The sequence below is a fragment of the Emys orbicularis genome, chromosome 8 (genome assembly GCF_028017835.1).
Source record: "Emys orbicularis isolate rEmyOrb1 chromosome 8, rEmyOrb1.hap1, whole genome shotgun sequence".
NCBI classification, from domain to species: Eukaryota; Metazoa; Chordata; order Testudines; family Emydidae; genus Emys; species Emys orbicularis.
Window position 1 is genome coordinate 5,412,655 of NC_088690.1, and position 12,671 is coordinate 5,425,325.

Sequence of the window (12,671 nt, forward strand, 5' to 3'; positions counted from 1 at the left end):
GCTCCAAGATGGGGCTGAGCAGAGCCAGGTGCCTGAGGATGGGATTTTCAGAAGCCGGCCAGCCAAGCAAGGACCTGCCGAGCCCAGCCAGGCGTGAAAAGCCAAGGGGAGGGGGAGAAGAGAAGAGGCGTGTAGCCGCTGTCACAATTCAGGACAACTGCGGGTGTATCCCTCCTCTGTGGTCCACCAAGGGCACCCACTCAAGGCTCCAGGCTCCCCAGCCACCTCCTCTCTTGGGCAGAGACCCGCGTCTCTCTCTCTCTCTCCTGACTGGGTTTTTTCCCTAGGATGCGCAGTTGGAATAAATAATAGCAGCAACAGCAGGGAACTTCCCTCCAGACAAATGGGTAGGAATGGCGGTAAACTCATCTCTGTAGGAAGTTCTAGAGTCGGGCGACATTCCCTGCCTACACTGGGATATCCCCAACAAGCCAGACTGCTTAAACTGGCCACCATCTGCGCTTTGCTGCCTCTTCAAAGGCTTACGAACAGCGTAACTGCCGATGGTTAGAAGTTCCCATGCAGCTCTTTCTAAGCAAGCCCATTTATTCTTAAAGTAAAAGCATTACAGAGAAAACATATAAAAGCTCCTACGTGCATGCTAACCGCTCACCTGAGGTCACCCATCAGTCTTACAGGGCCTCAATAGGCCAAAAATCCTTCCCACCCTTCCCAGGAAGGACTGGGGTCTCCTTGGACAGAAGGCCCTGTCCGTTGGCTGAAGCAGAAAGCAGGTGCTGAGGCAGTTTAAACTCAGGCTATTTATCCAGAAGTCCTTTCTTTGTCTGGTATCTGAAGAAACCACTTTGAACCAGTCTAGGCGATCCTCTCCAGGTGGTGGGACCTCTCCGGAGGCACTACCGCCTAATCACCCCCCCACCATTCTTAGTCCCTGGAGGAGCTGTGGTGCTCTTCCCACACAGAATCACATACAATGCCTGGCCCACAATGATACACAAACCCGATACATTCCGATCTCCTATAGATATTGCAGGAAATTGACATGTTCATCACAGGTGCCCAAGTGGCTACCTGGTGCACCCAGCTGACAGTCCAGAGATAGGCACCTCCTTCTGCTCAGGATCCTCAACTGCGAACCCTCTCCTGGAGTTAGGCGCTTGAGCCAGGTCACATGTGCTTCGGCAGCCCATGCCCCAGCAGCCAAAACGCCGTCTCCTGCTCACACTCAATACCTCTCGCACACTCACCCTATGTTTCCCCTGGGGCTTCGGCTTGAGAAAGGGCTCTGAGCAGCTCGTTAGCTGTGGGGCGGCATCCGGGCTTTGGTGCCTTTGAAAATGCTGAAGAGCAGAAATGTAGGCACCTGCGAGGTTAGGTGGCAGTGGAGCAGTGGCTTTGATAATGTCAGAATCACATAAATGGTGGAGTTAGATGCTTAAAGAGGCCGATAGGAACCTGAGTACCTTAAAGATCTGAGCCTCTAGGCCTTGTGTGTGGGGACATTTTGTTCTCAGAGCGGCTGCAGATTGTACTGCAGGAGACACTCACACAGTGCTCTCTCTCCCAGAGACCTATTTCTATTTTCTTTCTTGCTGCTTCCCTTAATCCCAGACAGAAGCCACTTTAGACAGAGAGTAGATGTAGTTTTGCTTTGTGTCTAGAGACAATACATAGCTGATGGAACGTGAATTGATTAGGGAAAAGCTCAAGGAGCGCAGCAGAGCCCATCAATTTTCTCCCAGGATTAATTTAGACCCGGGCTTTTATCTTATTGAGTAGGGAGAGAAGTGTGCCAGATAATATTTGTAATAATACATTACTTGAATAAGGACTGTGGGACATTGGTTAGTACAAACGGAATGGCCCCCTGTCTCTTCAAGACCTTGACCATCACGCTGTCCTCTTGCTCCAGCCTGCTGAGGAGTTGCACAAAGCCACAGGTGGAGAGGTGGCCCTGAGGGGCGGAGAAACACAAAAAGGGTTGACGCATTTCAAACTCTTACCGTTCCAGTCAGCCAGAAACATTGCAGTGGTCCCCAAACTTTTTATATCACGAGCCTCGTTACCCGAAATGTAATCAGTCCATGACCCCCGGCACCTGGGTTGCCAGCTTTCTAATCGCACAAAACCGAACACCCCTACCCTGAGACCCTGCCCCCCGCTCGCTCCATCCTCCCTCCCTCCCTCCATCACTCGCTCTCCCCCCACCCTCACTCACTTTCACCAGGCTGAGGCACTTACCGTGGCTCCCGGAAGCGGCCGCCAGATCCCTGCAGCCTCTAGGCGCATGGGCGGCCAGTGAGGCTCCGCGCGCTGCCTCTGTGTCTGCAGGCGCCGCCCCCGCAACTCCCATTGGTCGCGGTTCCTGGCCAATGGGAGCTGCTTAGCCAGCACTCGGGACACGGGAAGCACACGGAGCTTCCCTGGCCGCCCAGGTGCCTAAGGGCCGCAGGGATCTGGCGGCCGTTTCCGGGAGCCATGTGGCGCTAGGGCAGGCAGGGAGCCTGCCTTACCCCGGGCCACGCTGCGCCATGACCAGACTTTTAACAGTCCAGTCAGCGGTGCTGACCAGAGCCGCCAGGGTCCCTTTTCGACCGGGCGTTCTGGTCCAAAACCGGACACCTGGCAACCCTACCCAGGAGCTGAGGCTGGGGCCGCGCTGCAGCTTTGGCGGCAGCCAGGAGCAGAGCCAGGGCCGGGGGCTGAAGCCAGGGCCAGGCCTCGGTCAGGGCTGGGAGCTGAAGCCAGGGCCTCGGCCAGGGGGCGGGTCTAGGGCTGGAGCTGGAGCGGAACTGGGGGCAGAATGGGACTGGGTGGCGCTCCCTTCCCGCCCTGTGGGGGCTCTCCTGGGCCCCGCCACTCCCCCTGAACATTCCTCTGCTCCTCCTAAGGGGGTGCGCCCCACAGTTTGGGGACCACTGCCTTAGAGATAGGGAGTGAGTAGAACAGAGGGATCCACTTTCAGATGACGCTAATGACCCCGATCCAGGATAAGGCAAGGTGATCTGGCGACTGACTCCACTGGCATCCATGTGTAAGGGGACTGCTGGCCCCTTACTAACACTCCGTGGGGGCGTTTTGGTTGGCCAGCTCCCAGTACCAAAACGAAGAGGTAGCGTCGATGGGAAATCAGGACCCTGAGACTGACAGTCCCCAGGAACAATGGGGAGAGGTCAGCCTGATTGACAGGGCGGGCAGGCTAATGAGGGAGTCAGGAGGCCGGGGGGTCCCTTCCTCCGTGTGAGCTGGAATTGCCTGGAACAGAGTGGGGCCGAGATAAGGAGAGAGCAGGGGCCCGAGCTGAGCTGGGGAGCAGAGCCGTGCCAGCCAGAGAGAACCAGAGAAGCAGCCCAGGGAGCTGGAGGCAGAGCAGCCGCAGGAATGAGGATTTAAATTGGGCATTGGTGTGATCTCGAAGAAAAGTCAGAATTGGAACAACCCCATCAGGATGGATAAATATCTCCAATTCCCTGAAACAGGTCACCTGGACTTGCTGGATGTACTTGGGCAGAATTTCAGCCACATCCTCTCCAAAAGCACATAGCTGGTTCTGGGCCACTTCATCCTTTGGTCGAACGGTGGGATGGGTCTCTGTTGTGGAGCTCCCCTCAAAACGAGCTTGCAACAGCACTGCAGGGTGTGCAGCAGCTCTAAGGCCAGCCTGGGCCAGCGCCAGCGCTGCTGCCAACATCCTGCAGCGAGCCGGGGACACGGACAGACAAGGGCACAGACCGGAACCGGAAGTGGAGCTGGGGTGGGAGCAGTCTGGAGCCAGGTGCGGTGAGCAGCTGGGGAGAGCAAGGGGGGACCCTGGGCAGCAGGCCCAGCACAGGGAGATGCCCCCTGCCAAGAGGCCCTGCAGACTTGGAGGGGGATCGCTGGGAAGAAGGGTCCTGCCACCTAGCGCATGAAGAGGCGTGTGGCCACTGCCAGAGCAAGTGTCTGACCCGCAGCATCCCTGCAGCACAGCCAGGGCCTAGGCAGGGACCTGGGACGTGTGAGGAACAGACTGAACTTCCCTTACGTTCCTGTGATGTGCCACAGAGCGGGGTGACGTGTTTTCCTTTCACCTTTCCCATTTTTAACTTATTTTTTTAAATTGGTTGCTGTTTAATAAATTGTATTTGCTTTGAACTGCATGTAATGATCAGTGGGTCACGGAGGTGCCCAGTGCCGAGAGAGCACCCCGGAGTGGGGACACCCTCGCCCCGCCCTAAGTGACCACGACAAGGTTGGGGGTCGAGCCCTGCAGGAATCCTGGGCCCAGCCTTGTTGGGGTTACAAGGACTCTGCCACACGGGAGAGTGGAAGAAGAGCCCCTGAGGTCAGGCAGGCCTCTGGGTAAAGGGAGTGGGAGCGAGGATTCGGATCCTTTCACTAGCCAATTCCACTGGGGGAGCGTATAAGCCAGGAAAGTTCCCCACAATAGTAGAACAGTTCCCCCGCTTACACATGCACTGATGCATGCACTGGGTTCTCTTTCCATGCTGATGCAGGGGCAGAGCTGATGTTGGGAATAGAGAGGACAGAACTGATTTGGGGAATACGGGTTTGGGGGGGGGGGTAGAACTGATGCTGGTGGAAAGAGAGGCAGACAGGGAACCTGGAGGGAGGAGCTGATGTGTGGGGCTGGCAGGGGAGAACTGATGCCAGGGGGTTGGGAGGGCAGAATGAGGTCTTGGGGTGGGGGGAAGAACTTATGGGGGGGGAGCTCAACTGATTGGGGCACAACAGGATGTTGGGGACTAGGTGGGGAGACCTGATGTTGGGGCAGAACTGATGTGTGGGGAACTTGGGGGCAGAATTGTTGTGGCATCTGGGGGCCCTGAAGGGGTAGAATTGATGTGGGGGATTTGTGAGGGGCAGAACTGATGTAGGGTCTGGGGACCTGGCCCTGATATTGGAGCTGCCAGGGGACAATTGATGCCCCCCCCCCGAGATTTCTCCCTTCTATTTGGCCCGGCTTCCTCCCCATGGAGTATCTTTGAGGGGGAGGGCAACCAACAACGTCAGGTGCTCTGTGCATCCAGGTCAGTTTCCCCATGTGGGCTGCCTAAGGGGAGGGCAGGAGAGCAGCTCTTGACCTTCACAGCAGAGCTAGGGTGGCCACGTGCCCAGTTTTCAACTGGAAAGTCCAGTCAAAAAGGGGACCTGAGAGTGTCCGGTCAGATCTATTGACCGGACACCCAACGTCCAGTTACTGCGAGCGGGGGAGTTGCCGAGTCATCACCTGCACCAGCCCCTACTCGGCTGGGGCCACCTCCTACCTGCGTTGGATGGCTGCAGCTCCCAGCCCCGGCTCCACAGGCAAGTCCCTCCCGACCCGGGCAGCAGAGGTGGGGGAGAGAGGGGAAGAGCAATGAGCGACAGGGGGAGGGAGAAGGAGGAGTGAACAGGGGCAGGGCCTCGGGGGAAGAGGCGGGGCAAGAGCAGGGCCTCGGGGGAAGAGGCGGGAGAGGTTCCTGCTGGAGTGTCCGTTTTTTAAATATTACAAAGTTGGCAACCCTAAGCAGAGCTCCAGCTTGGGACGGTTTCGGTTTTACCAGCCGCCCCAGAAAGGCGGCACCAAGGCATAGGGCTCATATTCTAATTAGCACTGGTAACATGGTAGCAAGTGAACACAAGATCTGAGCAGTGTCCCAAGCACCTGTGCAGTGTACAGCATTGAGTGTGTCAAGCCCTGGTGAGTGAAAGGGAAGGGTCAATGGGAGCGGACCGTGCTTAGGCAGGGGGGCAAAGGGACAGGTTGTAGCAACGGGTTTGCGCGCATTGCGTGTTTACGTATCTCTAAAGCCAGGGAGACGTGATTCATAGTTACCTGAAAGTGCTCGGGTCCGGTTAGTCAAGTTTTTGATTTTATGCTAATGTTGATTTTTAATTGGTCGCTGGGAAACGTGGCAAATAATTACGTTAAAACGAAAAAAAAATCAAGGGCGATTGAACGGTATTTGTTCTAACAATCAGTAAGTCCAGAAGTTAGACTGTGTAGCGGGGTGGTCCCCGGCTCCTGCCCGGAAGGGCTTAAAACAGCCCTGGCAGAGGGCTGGGGCAGGGGAAAAGCGGGGCTGACTGGCAGAGCAGCGGCAGCTGGGCCACGCCCCAGTCTGGCCACAGCTGGCCTGTATAAAAAGGCTGTGAGCCAGAGGCCCAGAAGACTCTCTCTCCAGGCTGGGAGAGAGCAGGGCCTGGCTGCCTGCAGGAAGGGGACTGGGAGTGAAGCAGGGCTGGGGAGAGCCAGGGGAGCAGGGGAGCTCCAGGCTGGCAACTCCCCAGGCTGCAGGGCCTGGTCCAAGGCCCACAGAGGCACGGGGAGGCAGAGGAAGGCAGCAGGTCCGAACCCCCTTGCCTATGATGAGCGGCTTTTACACTGCAGTCTGCCCCAGGGGGCGGGGCCTTGGTGATGACGGGCAGTAGCCCAGACTGAGGCAAGGTGGGGATTAGAGGGTTGGGGGGTTTCCCAGAGAGGGGAGACCCATAGAGACTGGTGGGGGTATTGCCAGGGGGCAGCCCCAGGGTAAAGGGGCACCGGGGTCCGGGAGGGACACGGGGCCAGCTACAAGCGGAACACTAGCCTGCAGAGGGCGCCCAGGCTGGAAAAGAGCTAATTCCCAACGACCAGCAGGAGGCGCCGCAGGGGCGAGTCCCGCACCATTACAGACCTATACTTATTATTAATAGTATTAAGCCCCTTCCCCTGCCCCCCCAAATACAGCAGTCAAACTACGCCTATGAGCTGGACTCCACTGACCTCAGAGGAGATCCTTTTACCGATGTGAGAAGTGAACTGAGCCCACGCCTTGTCCTCTGCATCTATTTAGTCACTCAACGGCCCACATAAGATCTAACGTATTGCCCCCTCCATCTCGTGATGGGCTATTTCATAAATGATAAAGGACACACCTTATAGCCAATGTGATCCTTGATGCTGACAGGAACGCCATACAATAACCCTTTCTCCTGCTGCCTTCGCACTTCCTGTAGCTGCTCCTCACACTCCGGAATAAAATGTCTCAGGCAGTTCACCTCCCGGGTCACCTCCAAGGCCTTTCCGCGGAAAGACCGGGAACGGGGCGTTAAGGAATAATCGCAAAATTAGATACACGGCATTTCCACAGCGCCTTATACCTTCAATAGGCTGTGCAAAGAGTAACTAACCAATCAACAAGAAACCTAACTATTGATATTCCAGACGCCTAGAGCCTTCAACAGAGGCCAGGTGTCATCATGCTAGAACAGAGGTGGGCAAACTACGCCCGTGGGCCACATCCGGCCCACGAAACCGTCCTGCCTGGCCCCCGAGCTCCTGGCCCGGGAGGCACGCCCCCGGCCCCTCCCCCACAGCCTCAGCTTGCTCGCTCCACCGCCGGCGCAATGCTCTGGGCGGTGGGGCTGCGAGCTCCTGGGGCAGCGCAGCTGCAGAGCCCGGCCTGACGCGGTCTCTGTGCTGCATTGTGGTGGCGGTGGCGTGGCCCAGCTCCAGCCGGGTGGTGCGGCTGTAGCGCCGCCAGCCACCGATGCTCCAGGCAGCGCAATAAGGGGGCACGGAGCGGGGGGGTTGGCTAGAGGGCAGGGGAGTTCGGTGGTCAGGGGGTGGGAGTGTGGATAGGGGTCAGGGTGGTCGGGGGGGAACAGGGGGTTGAATGGGGGCAGGGGTCCCGGGGGGGCGGTCAGGAAGGGGGGTTGTATGGGGGCAGTCAGGGGCAGGGGTTCCGGAGGCAGTCAGGGGACAGGGAGAAGGGGTGGGTTGGATAGGGCAGGGGTCCCGGGGGGGGGGGCGCGTCAGGAATGAGAGGAATGGTTGGATGGGGCGGCGGGGGTCTGGGAGCAGTCAGGGGACAGGGAGTGGGGGTGTGTGGATGGGGCAGGAGTCCCAGGGGGGCCGTCAAGGAACAGAGGGGTTGGATGGGGCAGATAGGAGGTGGGGGCCGGGCCACGACCCCCTCCCCTAACTGGCCCTCCATACAATTTACGAAACCGGATGCAGCCCTCAGTCCAAAAAGTTTGCCCGCTCCTGTGCTAGAACACAAGAACATAAGAACAGCCATACTGGGTCAGACCAAAGGTCCATCTAGCCCAGTATCCTGTCTTCCAACAGTGACCAATGTCAGGTACTTCAGAGGGAATGAACAGAACAGGTAATCATCCAGTGATCCATCCCATGTCGCCCATTCCCAGCTCCTGGCAATCAGAGGCTAGGGACCCCAGATCATAGGGTTGGGTTCCTGACCATCTTGGCTAACAGCTATTGATGGACTATGTACTGTACACACAGAGATGGTCCCTGCCTCCAAATCCCACAATCTAGATAGGAAAGGCAGGCAAAGGGTGAGAGAAAGGAAGGGTTATTATCCCCATTTTACAGATGGGGAAACCAAGGCAGAAAGAGAAATGAAGTGGTTTGCCCAAAGTCTATGGCAGAACTGGGCACGGAACCCTGATCTCTTGAGTCCCAGCTCAGTGCCTTGGGAACGAATCCTGGATTCTTCCCAGCTGATGTCTCATCTTACTAATATTTGCATACACTCCAATAGGGGGGAAATATATTGGTAGGTTAATATTTGCGTTTTAGCTAGGTTGTCCTGCCTTTTCCTCTTGCAGAGTGAACATCTGGCAGGAATGGTCTAGGTCAGGGGTTGGCAACCTACGGCACGCGTGCCAAACACAGCACGGGAGCCGATTTTGAGTGGCACGCAGCTCCCTGCTGTGGTCCCGGCCCCCAGCCCCACTCAGCCCCCCCCGCCCACTGCTCTCCCCTGCGGGGGCAGGAGGCAGAAGCTTGGTCCTGCGGCACCCAAGCTTCCCCCCTCCCCCGCTTCTTCCCTCAGTGTGGTGCTTTCCTGCCCCGCCTCCTCTCCGTCCCTGGCCAATCAGCTGATGGCCCTAGCGAGGGGGAGGGGGAAGAGCGGCAGCGTGCTCCCTGCTCCTTAGAGGACGCAGAGAGAGGTAGGGACAGAGCCTGGGGAAAGGGGGTGGAACAGGGCATATCCCTTCCGGCCCCCCCACGAGCCGAACACCCCAGCCTTCTGCCCTGCACCCCCCACCCCTCTGCCCTGAACCCCCCAACCCCAACACACACCCAGCCTTCTGCCCTGCACCCCCACAGCCCCATCCCTCTGCCCTGAACCCCCCCACACACACTCAGCCTTCTGCCCTGTACCCGCCATACCCCCATCCCTCTGCCCTGACCCTTGAACCCCCCCACACACCCAGCCTTCTGCCCTGCACCCCCACACACCCCAGCCCTCTGCCCTGAACCCCCCACATCCCAACACACACCCAGCCTTCTGCCCTGCACCCCCACAGCCCCATCCCTCTGCCCTGAACCCCCCCCACACTCAGCCTTCTGCCCTGCACCCCCCACCTTCTGCCCTGAACCCCCACACCCCCACACACCCCCAGCCCTCTGCCCTGAACCCCCACACCCCAACACACACCCAGCCTTCTGCCCTACACCCCCCACACATCCCAGCCCTCTGCCCTGATCCCTGAACCCCCCCCCCCACACCCCCCCAGCCTTCTGCCCTGACCCCGAAACACCCCCGCCCCCAGGTCTGGGGTCCCGGCTGCAGGCCCTGCTCAGGGGTTCTATTCCAGGGTCTGAAAGGCATTGGGCGGAGTGGTTAAAGACCTTTCTTTCCCTGCCTCCCACCCAGCCTACATCCTCTGAACCCCGTTAGCCTGTGTCAGCCCCCCCCCCCCACTTCTGCTTCTATCCCCCCTGCAGGCAATCAAGGCAGTGTGACAAATTCCTCAGTCTGTCCTCTGATCCTCCCCTGTGCAGTACCAGGCTTGGGAAGGGAGAAAGGAGGGTGAAGAACCCTGGAATTGTCCTCTGCCCTGCTCCCCTGCCTGGTAAGGAGGAGAGAAGTGTGATGCGCCACAGCTACACTCCAGGCCCAGGAAATGGGGGTTGGGTAAGAGGGTGGCCTGCTCCTTTTTTGGACCAGCCTGTTCCCCTTTAAATACAAGTATTTGGAGAGCTACAGGAAGCAGGTTGGCTCCTGCAGCAGGCTCTGGAGCTGGATGTGACCCAGGCCAGCGGCCAGTAGAGTGGGACCTGTAAGGTTTAAATGGCCCCCTGTAGAAGACCTTGGGTTAGGGTGGAAGGGATGGTTGATGTGCTGAATTCATGTTATGTGGAAGAAATAAAGTTGAAGCCCTGAGAAAACGGGCCTGAAGCAGGCTCAGGCAGGGCACTGTTTTATTCCCTGGGCCGGGGCGACAGGCCATCAGTCTTCTGTTCTCTTTCAATGGACTGATTATGGAATCTCCCTTAAAATGTTCCTCAACAGTCCTGGATCCTTTGTGGTCCATAAACAAGTAAATAATGGACTTTTGGATTTACATGGAGTCGTTCCCTTTCCCCCCCCCCCCCCCCCCCCCCCCGCCAAGGGAATCTCAAAGCATACAGCTGGGTGGGTATCTTTCTATCTGTCTCACACCACGCTGATCACCGGTGATGTCTGAGCAGCTTCTGAGGTCCAGGATGCTACAGGGCTACGAGGATGACTTCAGGCAGAGAACACAAGAGAAAAGTCAAGCAAATCACACTTAATTCTTTACCCGTGCTGCTCACCTTGTCCATGTACGTGTAGAGGACACTCTCTGGAGACAGGGAACCTTCCTTCAGTTTTTCAGCCAGCTCCACAAGCGGCAGGGAGAGGATGTGACTGGCCTGTATCCCTGGGTTCTGCAAGGGGAAGAAGCCTTATAGTCATTATGAAGAGGATGAGAGAGGGATGCTCCAGCCACCCAATGGCCTCTCTTCCATATAGCAATGGTCCTGAGCCCATCTAAGAAGGGATAAGCTGTTAAGTGTCTACAAGTACAGGGGCCAGCCAAAACTGGTTTAAATATGCCGAGGTCCAACCTTTGCATCTGCAAGTAGTCCAGTTAAGGCCAACAGGACGATTCAGCGGAGCCGGGGTGAGCCCTCAGTTTTGCAGCCCTGCCCACTTTTGTTGTGTTTTTATTAACTGGATTTTAAATAAAACACAAATACACATTTCTCGACCTGCAAATACAAACCAGGTCTATTTACTCTCCAGATAAGTTATATTTGAGAATGGTTGCTGGAGTGGTGAAATAAATACAGAGAAATAGCTCAGGGAGGTAACTTATTACTATTTTTCTATGGAGAAAAGGGCTAGAATTGGGCCAGAAACAATTTCCCCATGCCAGGAAAATGTGCAAGATTTGCAAAAAATGTCCCATCTCGAGTCAGGACAAAAAGTTGAAATTGCAAAAATTGTCACAAACCGATGATCCAAAAGAATTTCCGTTCCGGTCGATCAAAATATTTCATTTTGACCTTTTGACTTAATTTCTTTAATTTTTATACTATAAATTAACTTAAATTTTGCAGTGAAAATGGGGTTTGACCCGAAAGACAGAACCTTTGGTTTAGAAAATGTCAGAACAGGACGTTTCAACAATTTCAAAACATTTCTCCCCCCCCTCCCCAAAAAAGTTTTTGGAAGTGGGAAATTCCCTGAAACAGATTCTTTCCCATTAAACCTTTTGGTTTTGACAAATGGGCATTTGTGGCTGGAAAAGCATTTTGCTGAAAAATTCCCGACCGGCTCTAATCAGAGCCCCATTGTGTTAGGCGCTGTACAAACACTGAGTGACATTCAGTAGCCCAAAGAGCTTCTAATGTTAATAGACAAGACAGACAAAGGGTGGCAGAAAGGAAGTTTCATTACTCCCATTTTACAGATGGGAACTGAAGCTCATGAGATTTACCCAAAGTCACATGGGGAGTCTGTGGTAAATCAGGGGATTGAATTCAGATCTCCTGACTGCTACCCCAGCTCTATCTTCTCTTCTATTTTGACTGTAATTTCTTTGGGGTAGGGACTTTTTTGTTCTATGTTTGCACAGCACCTAGCACAAGGGGGTGCTGGGCCATGCCTGGGTCTCACTATAGTCATACAAATAATAAATCATAATAAAAGAATAATAATTAATAACTCACGGAGTGGATTTTTCTGGGCATTTGGAGAGGAGGAATACTGATCTATAGAAGGAGTTTAGGGACAATTTAGACCAGTGGTTCTTAACCTGGGGTGCACCCACCCCCTGCGGGTGCGAGATGCCCTTTCTGGGGGTGCGAGACATGCCAGATTTTTTTAGATAGTAAATCATCGAAAACACAAACTAAGCACAGGCACGTAAGTGCAACTACTTTGTTTCATCAAACCTGTGTATTTATTAACATTATACATTTTTAAACAATTACTGTAATATACAAACAAAAATATATCTAGGTTTGAGGGGTGCGAGAACATATTTTGAGACCCAAAGGGGTGCAGGCTGCAGTAAAGGTTAAGAACCACCAATTTAGACCCACGCCTCAAGACTGACTTGAATCCCTACTTGGGGAAAGTTACCTGCTGTTTAAATTGCTGAACAGCCTTTTCCATTTGCCCCAAACCCAGATCTCTCCTTCTCCTCGCCTCTTCCATCTTCTTCTGCATCCGTCTCTGCCCCATCCATTTCAGTACCAGGATGGCTGCAGCCGAGCTGCCGAGCAGGGCTGAGACTAGGCGAGGATCCACCTCCACCTCAGGTAGCAGCTGCCTCAGCATATCTAGGATCATAGTGAGACCCGCTCTGCACTGTGACCCTGGAGCAGCTGCTATAACTCCAGGCTACTCCTCAGATGCTATGCCAAAGCAAGGCAGAGGCAGGGCACTTTAACCCCACGC

At 55.4% G+C, this 12,671-nt stretch overlaps 1 protein-coding gene across 1 annotated transcript in view; it reads right to left on the reverse strand.

Annotated features, from left to right (window-relative positions):
• The window catches only part of LOC135882600 (vitamin D3 hydroxylase-associated protein-like), a 33,655-nt gene extending 21,092 nt beyond the window's left edge, over window positions 1–12,563 (reverse strand). Inside the window, exons 1-4 of the mRNA XM_065409557.1 lie at window positions 12,354–12,563; window positions 10,538–10,651; window positions 6,862–7,005; window positions 1,782–1,915 (exon numbers count right to left, since the gene is read on the reverse strand). Of these exons, the coding sequence (XP_065265629.1) occupies window positions 1,782–1,915; window positions 6,862–7,005; window positions 10,538–10,651; window positions 12,354–12,563 (602 nt within the window). The remainder of the gene's footprint in view (window positions 1–1,781; window positions 1,916–6,861; window positions 7,006–10,537; window positions 10,652–12,353) is intronic.
• Window positions 12,564–12,671: the final 108 nt, after the last annotated feature.